Genomic DNA, 23914 nt, shown 5'->3' on the forward strand with positions numbered 1-23914 from the left:
TCTGTTATTCCTCTAGGGGGCAAAATGGAGATATAAGTTCAGGGCAGTCAATTTAGCTACCCAAGGAGTGTGCTAATGATGGAATTCTTTTATTAGCAAGCTAAATATTTGATGCTGTTGCCATGTCTCTTTCCAATCAAACCATTTTAGGGGTTTCTCAGCTAGAGGGTGAATCCTTAGTATGGAAAATATATTATATAAACTCAGCAAAAAAAAAGTCCCTTTTTCAGGAGACTGTATTTTAAAGATAATTTACTAAAATCCAAATAAGCTTTACAGATCTTTATTGGAAAGGGTTTAAACGATGTTTTTCATGCTTGTTCAATGAACCATAAACAATTATTGCACATGCACCTGTGGAACAGTCCTTAAGACACTAACAGTTTACAGGCTGAAGGCAATTAAGGTCACAGTTACAAAAACTTAGGACACTAAAGAGACCTTTCTACTGACTCTGAAAAACACCAGAAGAAACATGCCTAGGGTTCCTGCTCACCTGTGTGAACATGCCATAGGCCTGCTGCAGGGGGGCATGAGGACTGCCGATGTATCCAGAGCAATAAACTGCAACGTCTGTAAGACGCCTATGACAGTGCTACAGGGAGACAGGAAGGACAGCTGATCGTCCTTGCAGTGGAAAATTGCATGTAACCGTGTGTCCCCCTAGTCGTGATGGAGAATGCCTTGGTGGAAGAGGGGAGCAACATCTCACAGCAAGAAATGACAAATGTGGTGCAGTCCACAAGGATGACATGCACTGTAGTACTTAAAGCAGCTGGAGGCCACCACATACTGACTGTTACTTTTAATATTCACACACACACACACACACACACCCCCCCCCCCTTTGTTCAGGGACTCATTATTCCATTTCTGTTCCTCAAATGTCTGAAACTTGTTCAGTTTATGTCTCAGTTGTTGATTGTTTTTATGTTAATAAAAATAAATAAATTTGCTGGAAATAAAAGCAGTTGAATGTGAGAGGATGGTTTTTTTTTTTTGCTGAGTTTATATGGAACGTCAGACCTAAAAGATGATGATTTTTACTGAAGCTGTAAGAAATATCCTGAAAGCGAAAATGTGAAAATGAGAGAAAACTCAAATAATGACAAAAAAGTAAAGTAAAATACATTTAATTAAACTTAAAAAATGCAGAAAATGAGCCCTTGGTGGGGATCAGTCACTGGAAATACAGGCAACTGGATAGATCATAGCATGAAGAACAAGCAAAACAGATTAAAAAAGGAAAGGAAAGAAAGCTGCCATTATGATTTCACTCCATTAGAAATAAAAAGCCTTCAGTAAAATGGGTTCAAGCTTGATGAAATAATACTTCATTACAAAAAAAACATAAATAAACTTCTACATTATTTGAACCATTTCTGTCAAACACACAAGAATAATAATTAAAAAAACCATTTTATCCTCAAACCCAAATCTTTCACTATAAGCTTATTACACTGCCTAATGAACTATAATCCGTGCTACAATTGATATCAATGGTAAGCTAAATGCAAGTAAAATAAAACATGCAGTATAACTACAACCTTAGTTTACAAAAGAAAACAAAAAAAAAAAGAATACGAACTTTCACAAAAAAGGCGTCATGTACACATCCAGCCTTGCTTTGTTCAGCTTCAAGTATGATGTGGTCCTCGACAAACTGCCAGCACGAGTTTTATCTGACATGTTAGAAATGGTCAAGTATTTATTAAGCCTAATTCACAATGTGTAGTTTCTGAAAAAAATTCTTATAGTGGTTTTGCCATTTCTAATTTATATCTTATTAAATCGTATCTAAATTTTGCTCAAATTTCCAAAATTAAAAACCAATTTACAACAAAAAAAAAAGGGTTAAAACTCCATACTGTAGCACAGAAAAGAAAAACTAATTAGTTTCCAGTATTTTATGCTTTAACGTTATTCTTTTTTAATGATATGTTTTGACAATGTTTTGGATGTCCACATTTAAAAAACAAAAAAACATATTTACACAATAAATTCTGTTGGCGAAGGTCGCAGCCGGATGAGGTGGGCTGTTGTAAGGCGTCTACTTGCGCTTGCGCAGCACTAAATACATGAGGCCGCTGATGAACGTCATCGGGAAGGCCACCCAGGCAAGCACGAAGGAGTAGCCATAGTTCCCGTCATTTACACTCGCGCTCTGGAAACTTGTCCGCTCGGCCGTGTAGATGGATGCAGCGATCATCACACACAGTGCTGCACAGAGGGGAACATTAAATAAATAAATAAATAAATTAATTAATAAGTGAAAAAGTCTTTGAGTGGTTTTGCAAAGAACAATGAGTATATTTACACCACAGCACTGTTGAATTCTGGATTCGGATTGGTCGGATGGTGTTGATTTATTTTCTCTGACAGTAGCAGCAAATCATAGGTATATAATAATGCACTTATTCTAATATGTTATCGTTTCTATAGCAACAGCTTGAGGAGACGTTTATTTAACATTTATGGAAGGATTCTCCCGTAACAGTCAGGAAAAACTGTAACATTACGCTTTCTGACATGATCGGAATAGAAGCGTTTATGCTTTGTGGTTTCTTGGTGACAAACAATGTCAAGCTGTGTATTTTTGTCTTATGAACTTCAGGAGAGATAGAAAAGACAGGCTGGTGAGGGAACGACTGTTTATAGCTGCTATAACAGACATAAGAACAGGAACAAGCTTGTTTCACAGACGCTCCACAACAATAGATGTAATTATAAATGGATAAAATCATTAATCATCATTTAATATAGTAAACATGTCATGTCTGATTGCTGTGGTATATAAAACACTCTGAAACATACAGTAGATGGTGTATAGAAAAATAATCAACTTCATGGTGGTAGCTATAACACACTTTACACCATCGCTCAGCATTTTACTATAAGAACAAAAATAACCGGTGTTGTCCATGTAACTCACAAGACAAGAGCTGAACGATGGCCGTGAAGACAAATCTCTCGCCCTGCTTCAAACGGAAAAGCTGAAGGACGAAGACGAAGAAGTCCACACAGCACAGGATCGTGGCTAGAATCATGGCAGCCTGCACGGTCTGAAGATAACCTGGTCAGAAAAGGAAGAAAGAAAGGGTCAGGTTCTTCTATAGGATTTACAGCTGCAATGAGTGTGACTGGAGTCTATTTATGTTTTTGAAAACGGATCTAAATTCATTTAATCTGCGATTCCTTTCCTCTGTGACCCTGTTTGCCAAATGTATTGCACAACATCCCAAGTACTATAAACAAACCGTTATTAAATATGGCTCCTCACAGCTACTTCCATCAAAGACCACCAGTAACTTTGAGGTAGTAATCGATGGCCAACCTGCTTTTACAGACCACTATGTGGTAGTGTCCGTACCCTGCAGGTTAGACCTGTATAGTATCTAGAAGATTAGACTGTACCTGTCAGATTTATGCAATACTACAACTTGTCCTGGGATTTCTCACCTTGCGAATAGACTCCCACAGTTCTCTGAAGTCAGAGAGTCATTATTAAACCATCGAGGATGACTCAAGCATGGAAAACCATCAATCAAACAAATCATGTGCACTTCACATTCTTCTTCTTTCCCAATAGGAAACTATGGCCACCTACATGGAGTTAGTTGTCAGGACCTACGTTCCAGCACAATCACCATGGTTTTTGAATGAAACGCATCTGGTGATACCATCCCTGTGTAGCACAAGGTCTAAATCCAGACCTTCAACTCAACCTTTCAAAGAAGGCTAATCATCTGTTATTCCGGCTTGGCTTATTCAAGTTTGGCTCTGTATTGCTACTACCATCAAGGTCCACCAGGACCCATGGGGTAATGATCACTGGCCAACCTGCCAATCTCTGTTTCAGTATCAGTTCTGTTAACTTGAACCCTCAACCACTCAAAGCGGTCAACTAACGCACATCACTTGGATAATAAAGTATCAAAATGGGCCTTAAGATGCGGACGAGGGTTACGTCAAGGGTAAATGGTGATGGCAATTTGACAAACCTATTAAATATAATGCTTAAAAGGTATACAGATGATGTAACTTGACTGATTTGTGACAATATTGCACCTGGTAATCATTTTGTGTAGAAATTAAAGATGTTAAATCTGATTCTAACAACTTACCTGCTTCACTGGATGCACTTTTTGGAATCTCTTTACAAGTGACGTTGCATATGTACCAAAGATCTGTGTAGAAGTCCCCGTTTGTTGTAAACCACCAAGCCTGTGAGTGGCAGAATCATCAAAAATGGCAGTAAATTATAGGGTTTGTTTCACTATGAGAAGAAGAAATTGAATGAATCATCCATTCCTGAAAAATGCCCTCTCCTTCACCGTTTACTTTTAACTTTTAACATTTTATCCAGCATCCGTTATGGCCTGTTCTTCAGTGTCAGATCCAATTGCATTTAACTTATGTCCTGAAAAAGTTCTTGAACTGAGAATTGGATGGGGATGAAGCCGCAGGAGGGTAGAAAGGTTTCGGCTCCTTACGATGATCAGATACTCACATTGTGGATAGTTGATATGAAAAGCAGTATTGCCGAAATAATGTGGAAGAGGATGATGAAAGCCAAAATCACCAACATGGCTGACACTGGAGCAGGAGGATGAGACTAACCTGAGGGGAAACAAGAACATTCGCATTAAGATGAGATCCTACACATGGACTGCACATGAAAGAACAGGTCTATTATTGTTAAGCATTCTGGCTTGTCCCCTTTGGTCAACATGTTCGTTGGTAAACATCTCAACCTGTATGAAGACTCAACCTTTCAAAGCAAGTCCCGTAATGTAACGAACTACCTCCGTCTCCTGATGTTGCAGATTTGAGCTGTATAATATTGACTCGACTCAACTCTCTGAACCCAGCTTTCAATATTAACCAACGTGGCAAGTATAGCAGCCAGTCTAGTCATGTGCACCTTACATTCCCTAGTCAGCACACTCCACTGGCTTACTGTAGCTTCTTGCATCAAGTTCAATCCTTAATGCTCATCTATAGGAAAGGAACCGTACCCATCTACAGGGTGTGTCACTTGTCAGGACCTACCCTAGTTGCTGCAGTCTACCCTTGACTACCCTGTCAGAACCTACCCTAGTGGCTGTGGCCACCACTGTGTAGCACTGGGTCTAGAGTCAGATGGTCTGATGGAAACTTCTGCAGTAATTGTATTGCTTTTAGCTCCTCACATAAATGTCACTGTAGTTACAATTGCCAATGGATAAATCAATATATATGCCTGGACTAGATGCTTTAACATTCTAATCCAGAACCAAAAGCAGCATTTGTTGGGCTTTTTTTTTTTTTCACTGCATGTTTAAAAAAGAATCTGGCTTAAACAGAATCAGCAGACCTTGGTGGTCCAGTTCATTTGCACCACTTTAGTTCCGGCTTGTGTTAATCATCAGCTGGTTCCAAAAACAGTACAACTAGAACCTTTGATACTGGACTGTTGGCCAAAAGCAGACTTCCTGTTTCCTGTTGCAAAAACTACAATGCAGTGGAAAATTTCTTGGAATTTTAGCATTATTAAATTAGTTCAGAGTTTGACTGACAGCTTTGTGTCTAGTCCATGAAGCAGTCCTGAGTATATTGCACCTGTTTCTGGTCATTTGGTGTGAAACATGTCTCTGTTGTCGCTCTGCCTGTACTGTATTTTGCCTCACATACAAGTTGTTTTCGGTTTTGTTCAACTTGCTTAAAAAATAAATAAATAATAATAAATAATAATTTAAAAAAGCACCTGTCAAACAAATAGACTAAAAATGGAAATTCACAGTTTAGAGTTTCACTTCCTCATTCACACCTGCTGCAGCTCGTTAATTAGCTGGTGAATCAGGTGTGTCGGAGCAGAAGAAGACGCCAAGGCAATCTGACACACCCTCCTTCTTGATTATTTTATACCAGGGCCATGCCTCATACAGACCTTTCGTCCTTTTAATTGCCTACATATGGAACAAAGAAAACTTTCTGCTCCTCCAGGGACAAAAAACAAACAGTCATACAGGCAGTTTCGGCTCCCGAACGTTTTAATTATCAGCTTCATCTTATAGTGTGCAGTAAAGAAAACTCCCCGAGATCTCATTATGATGAGAGCTGTGCGACAACCAAATAAACAAAAATGAGAGGAATGATTGAGCATATTGACTAACACATGAAGCCATTCTGATCACAAGCTGTGCCTCAGAATATTTCAAGAATTTCCCAAACTTCACCATGTTTAGCCCGAGAGCACATTGTTCTGCCATAAAGTTGATGAGGTCATGCTGTGGCAGCGTTCGCGCTGAGCTCACGTCTGAGCCTACATTCAGAGTTGGATTTGGCTACGAGTGCTGTAAAGCCTTGAGACCTTCAGCGGGGCCTCATGGGCTTCCACTGACTAAATACATAAACCTCGGTGACCTTAAAGTTCACATCCGGCAAATAATAACATTTCAAAACCAGTCCATGAGACAAGATGGGTTTGGTGTCTGAGGTTTCCTTCTTCAGGTTTTGCGAGGCTAATGAGTACTGGGAAACTCCGTGTCTAAATCGTCCCACAGTGGTGTCTTCTCAATCAGCTTTGGACAGAGGCACATCGTTCACCATTTTGAACCCAAACCACTCCAGTAGTAGGCGTGGCCAAAGGTTTAAAACTAGAGTCGAGATTTTCAGCAACAATGTAGCATCTCAATCCTAGAGCATATGTTTATGCATAGACAAACTGGTATCTAAAAACAGCCACAGAATAATCCCAAACTGCAGCTTTGTTCGGTCTTTCTCTTCTTTATAACCTTTCTGAGAATGTAGAGGAACAACACTGTCTCACATTTGAGCTTTAAGTATTTGCACAAAATTTCAAGTAGCCCAGATAACAGTCACGAAAGGCTCCACGATCATAACTACAGTATGTTCATGTGAAATCCAACAAGTGTTGGCATTCGTCATGTTTAGTAGAATTCCTATAAATTTAGCTCAAGCCCGGATTGGGAAAGTCGAGTAAAAACCTCAGCACTCATTGTACGTGAGAAAGAATGAACCAAAAATATGTATCTGACACTGATCGAATCAAAATAGTGCAGATTAGACCTCCACCCAGCAGGAGCTCGAGCTCACAGGACAAATTCCTTTCTCTTCCTCTACAAGGAGGTTGAATAAATGGTGCCAGTGGAACTGGGGCCAACTGTTACAGTATTTATACCTAGCGTTTAAGACTGCCTTAGTACTAGAAATTCCTCAGCCAAAACCACATTCATAATTAAAACCTCAAGCTAGGATTTCAAAGATTTCTCTTCTGAGATATTTATAATGTCTCTAAAAGTCATAAACGCTGGGAGAGTCTCTAACGAAGGACCTTTTGTAGACCTCTCTTTAACGAACTATTCTTTAAAATACCACAGTGTGGTTGAATTCAGTGTGATTATTATATAACAGCACAGCCCTGACAGTAGCTCCAGATGTAAGGTATATCTTAATGAGCTTGTTCTAATGGGTTAGATTTTTTTTTTCTAGAAAAGCATGCTGTTTTTTTTAACAAGGAAAAACATACGTAATCATTGATATGGTGGCATTTTCTGTAAGGAGACATTCATTTCACACTTACGGAAGGAGTCTCCAGTGTCAGCGCATTGTAACAGTCAGAGGTAAAGCTGGAAGTTATACAACATCTTCAGGACAGAGGAGTTTATACTTTGCTGTTTCTCTGTAATAAACAACGACAAGCTGCATTTTTGGTTTTAAGTGAGAGGACGCAGAGGCTGGAGAGGGAACTACGGTTTATAGCTGCTATAATGCAAGTGAGAACAGGAACCATCTTGTCTCTTACCTGTAACTATAATCACTAAGGAAGCAGAACATTTTGTATATTAATAGATAAAAAAAAAAAAGTCAACTGTTGACGAATTTCTGTGATTTAAGCGGAATAACGCACTTTATGCTGATGTATGAAAATGATCGTCTTCAGAATGGTAACAGCCTTTTTTACTTTTTTCAGATTATTTTGCTGTTATATTCGCTTGTATTTCCTCATTTGGATAAAAGCGTCTTCTAAATGAATAAATGTAAATGTATTTTCTTATAACAGCTGGCTTGAAGTGTGTTATTGCTTACACAAAAACACTTAAACACTTAAAGTGAGAAATTTACAATAAATGGCTCAGCAGGATATACAGAACATCCACGACTGCCTACCAGGTCATTCTCACACATAGACTCTGCTTTTTCTGCTGCCTTTTAAGAGTAATCTAATTCCCCACAAGAACATTTTTATAGCGTGGCAGCAGCTGCGGCACTCGTCTTTTATGTCTAGTTGTCAGTTTACAGGAATCCAGAAACTTTTTTTGTGGTCTAAAAGCAGTTAAATTGGCCAACCAGAGTAATACAGAAGTGTGTACACATCTTACAAATGCATTCTGCTTTCACTTTACTTAAAAAAAACCACACACACACACACAAGAAAGAGAGAGAGAAGTTCTCCCAGACACAATAGGGCTTTTTTAAGCTGTGAATTTTAGGTGCAAACCAGGAACTAATGAATCCTAATTTATTTTACAAGATGCAATATAAAGACTTGTGTAATCCCAAATCAGGCAGAGATTCAGGATCAGTGAGCTCAATTCAATTTATGTATATAGCACATTTAAAAACAACAGAGTTGAACAAAGTGCTTCACAACCAGAAAATCAAAGAACAGTAAAATGACACACCAACACACACATCGACAGCAATACAAACTCCAACAAAATCTGCATATACAAAGTAGAAGTGATCAACAGTCATTAATTTACATTAGAGTCATTAATATCAGAACACAAATCTCAAGTACTCAGCGTTCCCACAGTTTAATGCTGAGACTTCAAAATCTCCACTGACGGGCCCAAGCGAATATAAAGGGGGGTATTTTTCCATAATTTGGGAGCAAGTACAGAGAATGCCCGATCACCCTTTGACTTTTGCTTAGACCGAGGGGCAGCCAACAACATTTGATCTGTCGACCTCATAGGCCTTGATGAACTATAAAGGCTTAGGAGATCTGTGATACATTGTGGAGCCAAGCTATGTACTGCTTTAAAAACAAGTACATTCTTAAAAATCAATCCTGAACTGAACCGGCAGCCAAACAGGTCTTTGAAAAGTCGAGTAAGAATAGGATCTGAAGGAGTAGACGTCGGTTTCATATTTGTTGATTATGTGTGCTAAAGTTGAAAGAGAGACAGATTCAAAACGGAACTTGAAACAGAAATCGGCGAATCGATATTAGAGGGTTTAATATGTGATCTGATCATATCAATCTTATTTACAAAAAAATCTTCACAGGTATTAGAGGTTAAATCTATCGAAGGTGAAGTAGTCGGGTTTAGCGCCTTGTTTGTGGTACTACACACAACTTTTGGACAATGTACATATCTATTAATTAAATCTGAAAAACATTTTGTTCTTGCAGCTTTGACCACATGCTGATATTAACTGAGTGAATCTTTTAACATTTCATAGGAAATCTGCAGCTTGTCTCTCATCCACCTACTTTTCTTTTTCTTAACTCTTCTAACAACCAAACAAAGAAAAACGTCCTACTGACTTTCGTAAAAGAAAACGTTTCGATATATTTGTTCAAACGTACCTCAGTTTAACATTAACGTCATTCAGTCTGTGCAACTTAAACGCTGGCAGTTTGGTAGTTAAATTATATATCGTGATATACACCATGTATCGTACAGATATCTTGATATAATATCGTGATATTATTGTCATATTGCCCAGCCCTACCAGGACGGAATTCTCTCTGGCTCTGGACTTATAATTATGGAGCAAGGGATTACCACAGGCATTAAAACTCTGTTCTTCTGGTATGTTCCTGGAGTGTAGGTCACAGTTTATCTGCTTAACACCGAATTCTGATGAAGTGAAATGAAGAACCTAATTAGCGGACCTTCAATTGAGAGGACGATAAGAATGAGCTATAAAGATCTGCAGTCTGAGGTACTCTTTAAATCTGAGCCTTATTCTTCAGCACTGAGAACGCCATCAGCTACGAGTCTTGACAAACATGCACCAGTGTGTGGAGTATGACACCGAACACCTCCTCCCCCCGAGCTGGACGGAGTGTTTTTTTTTAGCCATCTACATTTTTTGGGGGGGGGAGAACATACAGTGGGAGGTTGGGTACGGACTTGTTATGCACATGGTCTAAATTTATGCAGCTGCCGCCTTCTGTGGATTCATTCAAGAGATGTAAGACGGTTGAGGGGAGGAGCCGGGGAAAATGGAGGGAACGAAATGCAAACAAAGGGGTGGAGGGAAGAAATAAAACGCAAACCAACCAAAATGCAATCATTTTTTTATTTTTTTTTTAATATAAGGAACTTTTATGTACTAAAATGACTTGTTCCAAAATGTCCAAACAACTACATGAGATACAAAAAGGGTGTTTAGAGTTGAGTGAAAAAGTTTGCATACACCTTAAAATGAATTTTCCCCTCATGTCTCTCTCCTTTCTCTGAACGCTCAGGTCTTTACCTATCCCCCCTCGGTATCTCGAGGCTAACTGCAAATATAAAAAAAATATTGTTTCTTTTCTTGTAATTCTATTGTAGATCAATTTTAAAGTCTAGTCCACCATGTAACCACTCATGCATACTCATCTGTTTGTTTTGATTCAGTTGCAAAATGAATAATTACTTTTAATGAATCAAAATCTTTTCAAAAAGAATTTTTTTTATTAGTGATCCGAACTACACATTAAGGCTGCGCCAACGGATATTGGCCTGAAGCTCCAGATTGAGATCAGGTTGGATTTTTTCCTTTTGATCCAACGATTATTAATTCTTGAGCATAATCTTAAACTCGTCATTGGTGGAAAGAAAATAATGAGAAAATGGTGCAACCTTACAGCAACACCTTATCGCTATTACTAAAGTGAAAAATATTTCGTATGAGATCAGAGGACCCTGATATCAGAAGACGATAACCTGGATGTAGCAGCTTTAACCTTTTTATAGTACCATGCAATATAAAACCAACCCAGGACCACTCGGAGAGATCCCAACGACGGTTCGAATTGGCCATTAGCTGAAATAACAATGTAAAACAGCTCGGATTGTGATAATTGACATTTGGACAACACCCTACAGAGTTAAAACAAACGAACCAGTGTTGGTTTCTTCCTTACATTGCCAAATTCTCCACGGGTGGCAATGAGATCAACTTTCAGAAGGAAATTCCTGATATTAAAACTCTCACAGAAGTAAAACAGCATCTCAAGCTTTCTCATAGTTAAGCTTAGCAATGGACAATCATCTAGCAAAGGCAGTGCAGAAACAAGAGTGCTATTGTGGTGCTTTAAAGAGCATGAACGAGTCTGTGATGTTGTGATGCTCAGTGTTTAAGGTCCTGTTCAAGTCATGAGAAGGTTGTGATGTCGAATCCCAAGATGGATAAAGCGCTAGTGTTGAGCTCTCGACAAACTTAACTCTAGTTTACTTGCTTTTTAAGCTCAAATTGAATTCTGGCTCATAAGGAAGGAAGGAAGGAAAAAAGAAAGAAGGAATAGAAGAAGATGAAAGATTCAAGAAAGAACGAAAGGAGGGAAAGAGAAACTGACTTGATGAAATAAAGAGGAATATTATGTTTAAAAGGACAAAGAAACATTGGGAGGAATAAAGAAAGAGGATGGTGAAGAAGATGAAAAGGGAAATAATACAAGAGCAATAAGAGGGACTGAAAGAGCGGCAGAGAGAAAAACGGAGGGGGAAAATGAGGAATTTTAAATGCAGTCCGTATGTAAGCGGTTTGGCTTGAATTAATTTTTGTAATCAATTTACACAAATACATACAGTATCTTTAAATAATGGATGTTGGAAATATTTCAGATGAACGTACACCTATATGACGTCTATACATTCAAATTCATCACTCAGTTATTGTAAACTTCTGCATCACAGCTGCTGCCCTTGGAATTCAAAAGAGAAAATCAACGTAAGTAAACGGAAGAAATTCCTCTAATGCAAGGCTGTGTGCACTGGGATGAAACACCAAAACCTACAAGTTTATCTTGGAAAAGTTCCTGGGATTAGTCTGCAGCTTTTCAGGATTACAGAATCCATAGTCCCGTCTTTCTTCAAAGCAAAATGTGTAAATACGCTGGAGACGAATCCAGCTGCTAATCTGCCCAAGTCTTTCCCCTCATCCTGCTCAGTGGAAAACGCTGACTCGGCTTTCGAACATTTCATCTGAGGGGTTTTTTTTTTTCATATAAAACAAAAGCCACATAAGTCTGCATCCGAGCTTCCAGGTTGGCCGATGCAGTCATGGAAGAAATGTCGGAGATCCCTGTGTGGCTCAGAAGACGTTTAAGATGTTCTGTGGTATTAAGGGAAATAATTATGAAATGAATAATTGGTACATATGATAAAACTATGTGGGAATGTGATCATCTCAGATCATCTAATGGTGCTGATAATCTGTGCTGGGTAAGTTAGGAATAAACCATTGTGTGGCATGCTCTTAACGGAAAATAATCAGTGGCAGGTGGTGTGATGTGTGAAGTGGAGTTACTGTTACCACACTGAAGTTTTAAATGTTTTATTCATCTTGTTCCACAGGAATTTGACAGCAATTCAAATGTTTTCGCCTAAAGTATGACGTTTTTGTCCGTTTATAGTTACATTTAATGCCCTTGAAAGAGGTTAGTTCCTATTGTCACTTACATTATAGCAGCTATAAACAGTCGTTCCCTCACCAGCCTCTCTCTCTTATATATATATATATATATATATAAAAACATAAAATACGAATCTTGTCGTATAAACTCCTCTGTCTGGAAGACTTCCTTCTTTCCTGTTACAAATTGCTGACACTGGAGTCTCCTTCTAAATCCTAAGTGGTTTCTGAATCTAGGGTTTGTCTGAAAGTTTGATGTTTTATAGCAAGACATCTCAAAAAGTCCTGTAAAGGACCACATGACCTTTTTAGGACAGGAACTCAGACAACCCAGGCGTGTTGGAGTGGGAAAAAAAAAAGGGAAGAAGGAAAAAGAGTTTCCCTACTGAGGGAATCCGTGCAATAAATGTTTTAGCGCTTAGCTCTACAGCAGCTGTGGTCTTGATGTTCAGCTCTTAGGTATTCAGCGTCAGCGGGTTTATTCCGCAGTTTCCAACTCGTAGGAAGGAAGGAAAAATACGAGACGCGAGTCGTTTCACGAGCTGCAGTGAATGAAGGTGCAGAGTTCTTCTCCAGGAAAGAACGAAGAACGGCGTTGAAACAAGAAGCTCTTTTTTGCAGCACAGAAACCTTGCAGGAAGAGAAAGCAAGGCCATGAGGACTGATGGAATAAAAGATCAAAGCTTAATTTATTCCAAGTCATAAATTAAGTCTGGGTTTAATAATGCTACAGATGTCAAAATGCACCTTTTTGTTTCATGTCCCATACTTATGAAGACATCTTCCACTTCTTGTGCAACTGTATGGCAGCAGCTCAAATTACTGTTGTTGAAAAGCAGGACTTTCTGGAACCTTCTGTGCTCAAGCATACTCACATTTGCCTGTAATCACAGTCTTACCTTCCCTAGAGCTAAAGAAACTCAACTTTGGAGGACAATTACCTTCCCCAATTACCTTTCTGTTTACCAAAGTTCTGTCCCAGAGCACAGTTCAGCACAAAGCGCCTTTTCACAGGCCCTGAGCGACGCCTGCAGATGTTTACAAGCCTCACTTTTTATGGCTCAAAACCTCAACCACTGTTGATTAGTGAATCTGTAAAAGCAGAGACTCAGCTCTGCCTCTGACCTCTTTAATTGTCTCATCCTCATGGTTCCTTGGGGTGTCATATTGTGTGCAGCGATCAGGCCTATTTCTGGAGAAAACACAAAAGCCAGAGTTGGCACGCAGCCAGTGTTGAGGTTTTAATGCACAGAAACAAAGCGAGTTCTGCTTCAGGGCTCGTAACTCCGTCGTAACCTCAGCCCCACCCACCGAAGACCTGGAACTAGAGCGGAATTAACACAAAAGGAGAAATCTTCTTGAGAAACACGAGGAGAGATAATGTCCACAGTCAGAATAACAGTGTAACGTTTTTAAGATGTTCTGTCACTCATCTACTCAAGACCCTCTCATCTGACTGTCCAAACAACATGACGCTATCATGGGAGGTTAAGTCGCTGTTAACCCTTAAGGGCAAGGGCCCTTAACCCTCGACTTATCAATTCTATCCCATCACGTTCCAACGATTAACAATGGAGACCATCAGTGTAACAGAAGTGCCAGGGATTCTCACAATACTCTTAAAAAGGTGCAGTAGAAAGTAATTTACTGTCATCATATAGATGGATTGTTCTAGCTTTCCCACTAAATTGGGCTAGTTCCGAAATTGGTCAAGGTCAAATATGGAGCAGTTAAAAAAAATTTTGTTAGTTGGAAAATCTAGGTTGTTGGAAAATAAAAAAATCGCCTACCTTGAAACTTGGTCTGGTCGGAAAACTGGGCCAGTCGGAAAATCTAGTTGGTTGGAAATTTGGCTAGTTTGAAAAGTGGATAATTGGACTAGGGTGAAATTGGTCTGGTTGAACTGAACTAGTTTAAAAATTGTTGGAAAGTTTGGATCATTCAAAATTGGTCTAGTTCAAAAACAGAGTTGAATGATTAAGTAATGACGTGGGTTGTTGGGCTGCTTTTAGGAAATTTTGTTTCTCAAAACATGTTGAGTGTGAGCGTGGAATAGCTAACTGCTGATAAATGTCGGCCGATAATATTTTTAATTCATTTATTTATTCATTTCTAGCTTCCTTTTTTCTAACATTTGCCATCGTATACACTTCATATTTTATTCAGCTTCCTTTGGAATTGTTTTAAGATTTTGGACCTGGTGGACCTGACTGCCTCTACGTAGTTAGAAATGGTTTCCGATCAAACTTTCTGCCAAAACAAATAAATCTGAAGCTTTATGATTTGCGTCGTTGTATTTCAGTGCTGTACCTCCACTACAGAGTTAAAAGTCTGGATTTGGGCTCTGGACACATTGTTTTCCGTTTCATTTTGCACAATATCCACTTTGAGTCTCACTGTGCAACATTCCAGACTTGGACAACCCAAAGGAGCGAGGAACTTTGATTCACACGCTTTTTGGATCCTCTCCAGAAACTTTGATCTTCAGATGGAGAGCGAGAGAGCGATAGATAGACAGAAGCCTTGTCTGAGCCGCCTGTTGCTTCACACGGACTGTACTTAGGGATTCCATTCGGCTTTTCCATCTGTGGCGTATTATGCTAACGTGCGAGGAAGTGGGGGCGTTTCGAATTTGAGAATTTCGCAACTAATGCGTGGGATCAGGGGGATGAAACAACAGCCTAAGATCTCTGATCTGAGCAACGGCTCCCTGTGCCACTTGTGTGTTTAGTCTCGTCATGCGAATAACAGATTGTGACTCGGCGTGCCAAGCACTCGTGTTTAAAACGCCACTTATTTTTGTCATGTGAGCGTAAATATAATACTCTGAAGGCTGAGTCCCCTCATTTATAAACAAAACTGCTCCAACATGCCAGGCGCATCTCATTTTCCTTGTGTGTGTGGGTGTGTGTGTGTGAGAGAGAGAGCAAAATCCCTCAATCCTGCTTAAGTGGACGTCTGTTTTTACGTCTGGTAGACCCCCACCCTTTTGAGGGACGTTTCCGTTTCTTCCCGCCTGTGAGTCTTAGCCAGGAACAGGGAACATCATTGTAGCCAGAAGCTTCAGGAATTTTGACTGCTGGTCAATTTTTTTTTTTTTTTATTTTTGTAATTCATGACATATGAAACCACACCCAAGCAATTTATTGACACTCTCTAAAAGCAGACTCCACACCCAACACCAAAAAGTGTTAAAAGATGAAAATATTTTCATATTGAAAAGCCATTCTGGCTAGAATTCTCAGTTTGGAAAAGCTTTCCCAGACAGAAAAATAAAATGACATCATGCCTTCGATTCATAAATTATTTTTCCTTTTTATCAGAGGAGGAAAGTGGCAGAAGCAGACCGTAATGTCGCCCTCATTTTTTCCACCGCGCTCTTCCTTCTTCCTGGCACTGCGACGCTAATCACACATTCTGCAACTGTGACGGTCACTTTGCAATGCAAATGCTTCCGAAGATCCGAGCGGGAGACTGATGGATCATCACATTTCTGTGTCTCTGAAGCGAAAAGCGTTGACATGGAGTTCAAAGCGTTGCAGGAAAAAAAAAAGTGCATTTTCAGCACCGGCATGACCGAGTCCTCAGAAACGCCGGAAAGCTTAGGCCTCATCTTCTCTAAGATCAATCACGTGAGAGCTCCAACTCCGGCCAATATCAACCTCTGATAACCCAGAGAAGATCTCATCGAGGAAAAATACATGATAAACTTGCTAAAGTTCAGAAGAGTTCATTCGTTCCCCTCAGCTTTCCAAAATAAATTCTGAACGTCTCTCACGGCTAATCAAAGAGGTCGACACGTCTAAAGCTCAGCCGGTAATGTCAAACCTTTAATAGGGTTATGTTGTGCAGGGATCTCACTGAAACAATGCTCAGAGAGTAATTCAGAATTCTGAGTCTTGCTTAACTTCCAGAACTTCTCATTAAACAATCAGGATCAAGAAGTTTACTCGTCCAGGAAGAATTCAACACACATAATGTTGTTATTGTGGTCATTCACTTTAAGTATTCTTCGCTTGTCCTTGTGTAGAACCCAACAGCAGAGTGCTTCCCCTACCAGAAAGTTTTCCACATAACCTTTTTAGCATGCCAAGAACCTTTAATTATCCAACAAACCCTTAAAGAACCTAACAAGAACCCTTTTGACAATCACTGACAATCAGCAGTAATTTGCAGTTTACACCACACACTTACTCAGTTAGTATACAGTACACACTGTTCATGGGAGAAAAAAAGGGTTCTCCAGGGGTTCTTTAAGGGTCTGTTGGCTAGTTAAGGGTTATATGCTTCCAAAAAATTATCCCCTTTCCGAAAGGAACAACTGAAGAACACTTAATGGTCTAACTTTTTTTTAAGCGTGTCCATTAATTTGCAAGCATCATGGAATGATTCAACTTCCTTACGTTTGTTTGTTTTTGTTTTTATGTATTTAAAAGGTTGTTGGTAATTAAGGTAGTCATGTATCAATATAATGCTAATATAATGAAATCTATGCATCAATATGTATTATTATTAACATTAGAATATTATAATTATTCACATTTAATAAAGCATTACCTTATCATTAATCATTCGTTTTGAAATTAAGATTAAATTGTAATATTTGATTACATGAATCGATTATTTCTGACATAAGTATTATTTACATTATAAATATTATTATTATGATTACTATTATAATGGAAATGTGTTGGAATATATTTACTCTATATGTCACATTAGTGCCAACGCTCACCTCTGATAGCTTGTGAAAGACTTCTTGGCAACCAATCAGTGGACTTGCATGATTATTTATCAAAATCGGTCAATCACGTGGTGGTCATTATAGCGGACGCCGGGCCTGAACGGGTTAAGTACGCTACGGTAACCATGGCAACGTGTTTATCATGTCCAGTTCTAAAAATGTCAGTGTGCTACACATCCAGTGGTGTCAGGAAACAACTTTGTGAGTGGATTAGTGGAACAGATCTGCTTTGAATAATAAAGAAAGATGCAGTGGAGCCATGTTCCACACAGCTGGACTTCAAAATAAAATGAAAACATAAAATAATAATCAGCCACTGAGTTGATCTTGAACTTGGACACACAGACACCTTGCATCGCTACACAATAATAAACATCTCAGCTTGTTCTGTGAGTGTTTGCACTCGTCTGAAGTGCCTTTTTTTTCATCCAAGCAGCCTGGGTGGATTCATGGTGCCCAGATCGTAGTGGCACGGCTCGTTGTGTTTGTGTTGCAGTCCGGAAATCCAACCAACCCCCAACTACACACAGACTCTCTCCATTCACCACCCAAAAAAAAATAAAACGCCTCAACACATACCACTATGGAATGTGCTGAAGGCTCACACGCCCAATTACACACACACACACACACATAGGATGGGTATGTGAGATCTGATGCCTAATATGCAAAAATTCTTACATGCAAATTCATGGGACAGATGTCAACCTGTCTTACTGCACCTGTGTTCAAAAGGCAACTTGAGCAGGACAAAAACTAAATGCTTATTTTGTAAAACAATTTTGTAAGTCAAAAACATTTTTTTTTAAATTGAAGACATGGACAAGGATATGGATGTACACGCAATACATTTCACAGAAACGTCCACCTTAGTGCACCTTTCTTTAAAAAGTTGAAAGCAACTTGTTAAGGACAAAAACAAAACTGCATGTTTGCTTGGTTTGTTTTTTGTTTCAACTTTTTGTAAGTGTTTTTAACTAGGATGTGGAGGCACAAGCAATTCTGGGACCATATAGAAAAAATAAATAACTCATGGTTTCTTAACAGAAGCAACTTGTGCAGGATAAAAACTACTGGGTTTTTTTGCAACTTCTTTGAAAGTAATGGGCGTGAATGCAATTTAGGGACCAAATAGCTTTAAAACATTGTTACTATTAGTAGTAGTAGCAGCAGCAACAGCATCGTCATCATCATCAACATCATCATCATCGGTCACCAGGGGGCGACATTTTGCATGTTGGACAGTTAGTATGTAAACATTTCTTTTGCAAAATTGTCAAACTTTTTTCAGGTTACAGCTTGTTTATAATATTTTTAAACCAACCATTTACTTATTTTCCCTGCATACTTTCTATAATAATTATTTCTAAAAAAAAAACAATAATAATAATAATAAAATAAAATAAATAAAAATTGGAATTCACAAATTACCCAAAATGTATTGAAGGAACGACTGAATAGTTTGTGGTTTAAACGAAATAAGAGCTCGTGCATGGAGCAGGATTAACACTTTGTTAATTAGCGCGATCTCATTTGCATAATTAGCATAACAAGCTTTCTTTAGAAGCGCGCGAGGTGAACAACGCCCCTTTCTAGACTCGACTCAGGAGTGAGTTTGGCTAAAATGCACAACAGGACTAACAAGCCAGCCAACACACACACACACACACACACACACACAAAAGCGAAAAATGTCCTGTTTGTTTGTGGGGGGTTTTGCTGTTTTTGTTTGTTGTTGGTTTTTTTTTTTGTAAAAAGCTATCAAACGCTGTTTATAGCTACTGTATAAACAGCCGCGCTCGAGCAAACTCATTAAAGCCGACTTACCGGAGTAGAAAAGTCCCAGACGATAAAGAAGACTGCGTCCGAGAGACTTCAGGGTCCAACACCAAAAGTTTAAGAAGGGGGGAAAAGCGCAAAATAAAAAAAGAAAAGAAAGAAAACCCCGTGACGGCGCGCGCTGCAAGTCGGCTGTAGTAGTGAACGGCTGGGCGTGAAAAGCGCGCGCTCCTCCTCTCCAAAAAGAAGGGGGAAAAGGAATAGAAAAATATGGAACACACACACAGGGTGGAGCTGCAATAGAATTGTGTAGGGGAGGTATAGAAAGAGTACAGAGAGAGAATTATTTCATTTAAAAACTAATGGGTCAGATCCTTTAAAGTAAAGGTAAGGAACAAGGGAAAAAATGAATCCAGTCCTTTTCAGACAGGAAAGAGGGAAAAAAGATAAGTCTCCTTCTTAATAAAGTAAAAACTAGCACACAATTAGAAATTCAAAGTACGTCATCATATTCTTTAGGAAGCAAATACAGGAGTCTATTTACACCCCAAATCCTCCTGAACACCAGCAACTTCCCCACCAAAGCATAACACACTCTGAGCCGTGGAGAATGAATTCCTCCAGCAGTTTAGACAGACGTGTAGGGAGGAATGAATGCGTCTGTGGTTCCTCAGTGGTCTGATCTACAATAAAGTCCACTGTGCAGTCCCAGCTTCACACGTGTGTGTGTGTGTGTGTGTGTGTGTGTGTGTGTGTGTGTGTGTGTGTGTGTATACACACTACCATTCAAAATGTATTTTTCTATAAAAAAAAAAAAAATTCTATAAATTTTATGAATGGTGTGCATTTTGTCAGATATGATATCAAGACCTTATAGATATAGAACCTTATAGATATAGATGTAGAACCTTATAGATATAGAACTAAGCTTGTACAAACCTTTCTTAGTAAAAGCGAAAAAAAAAAAAAAAAAAAAAGACACCATTGGGGGCATGGTGTAAAAAATCTAAATTAATCAAATCCATTCATGTGCTTAAAAGAATTTTAAAAAGCCACATTATCCCCACATATTTTTCTTCCCTCATTCTTCAATTCCCCCAGGGTGTTTCTGTGTGCCGGTGTGTTTGTGTTTTTCCTTGCTGAAGCAGTACGGATGAAGAAGGGTTAGGCCTTTTCCTGTTTCTGATTGAAATGACAGGAAGCCCGGGCCAGTAGATTTACTCACTGAGGAAATTGTTGAAAATCCACAGCTGTGTTCCAGAATTCTCCACTCTGCTGCCTAGGTTTCATCTCGCAAGAACATTCCCACGTGGAGAACCCGTAAAACACGTCTCGCTGTCACGTGTAAATGGACGCCGTGTGACTTTACTGCTGTATAAAATGTGTGTAATGTGGATACAGCGTCTGCAGTGAGTGTGAGATAATCACCTCTCATCCTGTATTCACAGGATTTTGGCTCCCTGAGTTTCCTGAGGAGGAGGAGGGGGTGGGGGGAGAGAGACAGAGACGGTTTCCAGAACGGTGTGAGTTCTCCAACTTTCTCTCTAATGAGCCTGAAAAAACAACCATAAACCTCAGCAGAAGTCTGTAAAATTCCCACATTTCAAAACATTAAAAACAGGAGAAGAGTGCCCGCCTCCTCCAGTAGGACGGCTGAGGCCACACCCTTAACTTGGACAGAGAAGCACAGAGACCACATCTCTATATTTTGACTGAGAGTCACAGAGCTTATGCCTCCTTTAGTGCTACTGAAGCACAGTGGCCACGCCTCCTTTCATTCTTACTAACAGACATAGAAACGCCGCCTTTATTAAAATGAGCTTTGGAGGCGAGGCCTCTACATTTACATTGAGGCAAATGCCTCCTTTCCTCCTACTGAGGCACAGAGGCCACACCCTCTTTACTGCTACTGAGCCACAGAAGCCACACTCTCTTTATTTCCCACTGAGCCACACCCTTTTTACTGCTACTGAGGCACAGAGGCCACACCCTCTTTACTGCTACCAAGCCACAGAGGCCACACCTTTAACTTAGACTGAAAATTACAGAAGCCACACCCTCTTTACTGCTACTGAGCCACAGAGGCCACACCCTCTTTACTGCTACCAAGCCACAGAGGCCACACCTTCTTTACTTGGTCTTAAAAGCAGAGGCCACACCTCCTTTAGTGCTGCTGAGGCACAGAGGCCACACTGCTAACTCAGACTGAAAGGCACAGAGTCCCCACCCCATCTACTTTAGTGTTGCTAAGGCACAGAGGCCACGCCTACTTTACTCCTACTGAGGCCACACTTCCTTTACTGCTTTCTAAGGCACCAAGGCCAGACTTCTTTTACTTATACTGACCTACAAAGGCCACACCTCCACATTTATACTGAGTCTTCATTACTTTTTTTAGTTAGTTTTTGTAGCATTTAACTATTATTAAACTGTAGTTAATTATATATATTTTAAATCTGACAGATGTTTAACATCACAAAGAAATTAAATTTAAATCCATGTTTACATAGAACTGAATATAAGGCTGTAATTTTGCCTCAGTTGGCCTTAATCTGCACATAGACAGTAGGAAATGATACATATAGTTTTATTTCCTGACACGATGGTTTCAGCTGTGAGCACATTTTTGTATAATGCAAAACAAAGCACCACTTTGTGACTCACCTCATCTTAAGCCATTCAGCATGAGAAGCAAAGTCCTGCAGAGTATAATAACAAACATAGAGCTATTTAGTTCTGGATTCAGATTAGTCAGAAGGTGTTGATTTATTTGATATAGCAGCAGGTCTGATAGCAGTGCAGCTGCAAATCACACATGTATGCTCCTAATTCGCAGTATTTCATCCTTGAAGAACAGTTTCCATTGGAAGCTAAGATCCCTTAAGTATTTAATGAGCCTTTTTTTAAAAGAACCCTTTTTTTTCTAAATGTGTACACTCTTATCATCAGTTTTATATCAGAATCACTTAAGGGTCTTTGGTTGTCCTTTAGTTCTGTGTAAAACTACAAAAAAAAAAATATTGTTAGGGTGTCCATCATTTGGGAACCCTTAAATGTTCTGTGTAAAACCTCAACAGCACAGTGTTTTCCTATCAGAAACTGTTCCAAATAGAACCTTTGGAAGCTAAGAAGCATTCATTATCTAATAAACCCTTAAAGAACTACTGGAAAAAGTTAAAAGCCCTAAGTGCTCTTTGGTTGCCCCTTTGGGGGACCCATTTAGGCTTCTGTGTAGAACACTACAACACAGTGTTTCCTAGTTGGAAACTAAGAACCCTTGTTTATGCAATAAACCCTTAAAGATCCTTTTTTTTTCTAAGAATGTACGTATTAACTGGGTAAGATTGCGGTACAACTTATTGCTCATTATTTTCTTCTTAAAACCTAGAACCTGTCAGGTGTTTAACATCCTGGTAATTGATCCACTCTTAAAAATGGGTTCTTCAAGATTTCTACGCCTCCTAATAGGGTGTTACTTGGAGCAGACAGACCAGAAGGTGTTCTAAAATGTCTACCATTAAAAAAAATATTTTTTTAATGGTTCTTTAAGGTAAGCAGATATGCTGAAAAAAAGATTAATTATTTCTGCCAAAGAATAAGAAAAATGATGTGAACTTGGTGGAACTTTATTTAAATGGACAGCAGACCAACAGATTACCTTTCTCTTCAGAGTATAAATAGTGCACTCCAAGGTCAAAGGTTATGAGACTGCGCCAGGTTGCACACTATAGTAGGGGCACATTAACCCTAAAGGTCAGATGGGAGTCAAACTTTACTGAGTGTGAATGTTTTTAATTGTACACCAGTGTTAAAGACCCAGAGACAGGCACCTCCAGCTGAGACAGTGACGCAGGAAGTTCTGCCCATTAACAGCGGTTTGATGATGTCATCAGCATGAGTCATACAGTCATACTTCAAGAAAAGCTTCTTGATTTTTCTTTTGAAGTGAATGTAACCTGAGTTCTTTATTTCACGTCAACTCTGAGACTTACCATGGCTTACCATGGCTTACTCATTTAGCTAACTCTTTTATATGCACATTTGGCGAGTTTAGGCCAGTTCTCTATGCCACATCGAGTAAGCATTAACCAATAACTTATTAAATACTGAAAGTCAGAATGCTATAAAACAACAGGAAGGATTTAAAACATATTTGCATCGCAGGATTGTAAAAATCAGCAGCACAAAAGGAATCATGGCTATAAATATGCAACGGAAAATCAAATCAAAGACACAAATGATCATGGAGGGGCGGAGTCAGCAGAGTCAGTTCTGAGTTTATACAAAACTCCTAGTTATACGGAAAAGCAAACAACATGATTTGATTAAAGTTCTCTGCGATGTTCCTCTTTTATCCCATGCAGAACAACATCTCTTTGTTTTCCAGACAAGTTTTCCATAGAATTTACATTTCAGCTTTGTGCTACAGGGCTCTCAAGTCTCATGCATTCATCATGAGACACATACATTTCAACCAGTTCACATGCCATACCTTGTATTTCTCATGCTGAGAAGTAGGCGGAAACTTGTCCCGCTGTGTACATTTAATGGACATATACGTATATATGGCAGGTATACGGAGGGAAGTTTTCTGATGAGTTCATAGCTGTCTCGAGATATACGGAGTTCAATGCCACCTACCAGAAATATGATCATGTCACCCCAATTTTAGCATCGCTCCATTGGCTCCCGGTCCACTGTAGGATCCAGGTTAAGATTCTGTTGTTTGTCTTTAAAACTCTAAATGATCAA

At 39.2% G+C, this 23914-nt stretch overlaps 1 protein-coding gene across 2 annotated transcripts; it reads right to left on the reverse strand.

The window, feature by feature from the left end:
- Nucleotides 1-1117: 1117 nt before the first annotated feature.
- Nucleotides 1118-20415, reverse strand: emp2 (epithelial membrane protein 2). Of its 2 annotated transcripts, none has more exons than XM_053673629.1 (5): nucleotides 20388-20415; nucleotides 4511-4620; nucleotides 4125-4224; nucleotides 2933-3073; nucleotides 1118-2220 (listed from the first exon to the last, which is right to left on the reverse strand). In XM_053673629.1, exons 2-5 carry the CDS (start codon nucleotides 4586-4588, stop codon nucleotides 2051-2053), a joined length of 489 nt encoding a protein of 162 aa, XP_053529604.1. In that variant the 5' UTR covers nucleotides 4589-4620; nucleotides 20388-20415; the 3' UTR covers nucleotides 1118-2050. The 2 variants fall into 2 exon arrangements, with proteins under 2 accessions (XP_053529604.1, XP_017344428.1); XM_017488939.1 differs by lacking the exon at nucleotides 20388-20415 and adding an exon at nucleotides 19211-19433.
- Between the last annotated feature and the right edge of the window lie 3499 nt (nucleotides 20416-23914).

The sequence above is a fragment of the Ictalurus punctatus genome, chromosome 2, assembly GCF_001660625.3.
Source record: "Ictalurus punctatus breed USDA103 chromosome 2, Coco_2.0, whole genome shotgun sequence".
NCBI classification, from domain to species: domain Eukaryota; kingdom Metazoa; phylum Chordata; class Actinopteri; order Siluriformes; family Ictaluridae; genus Ictalurus; species Ictalurus punctatus.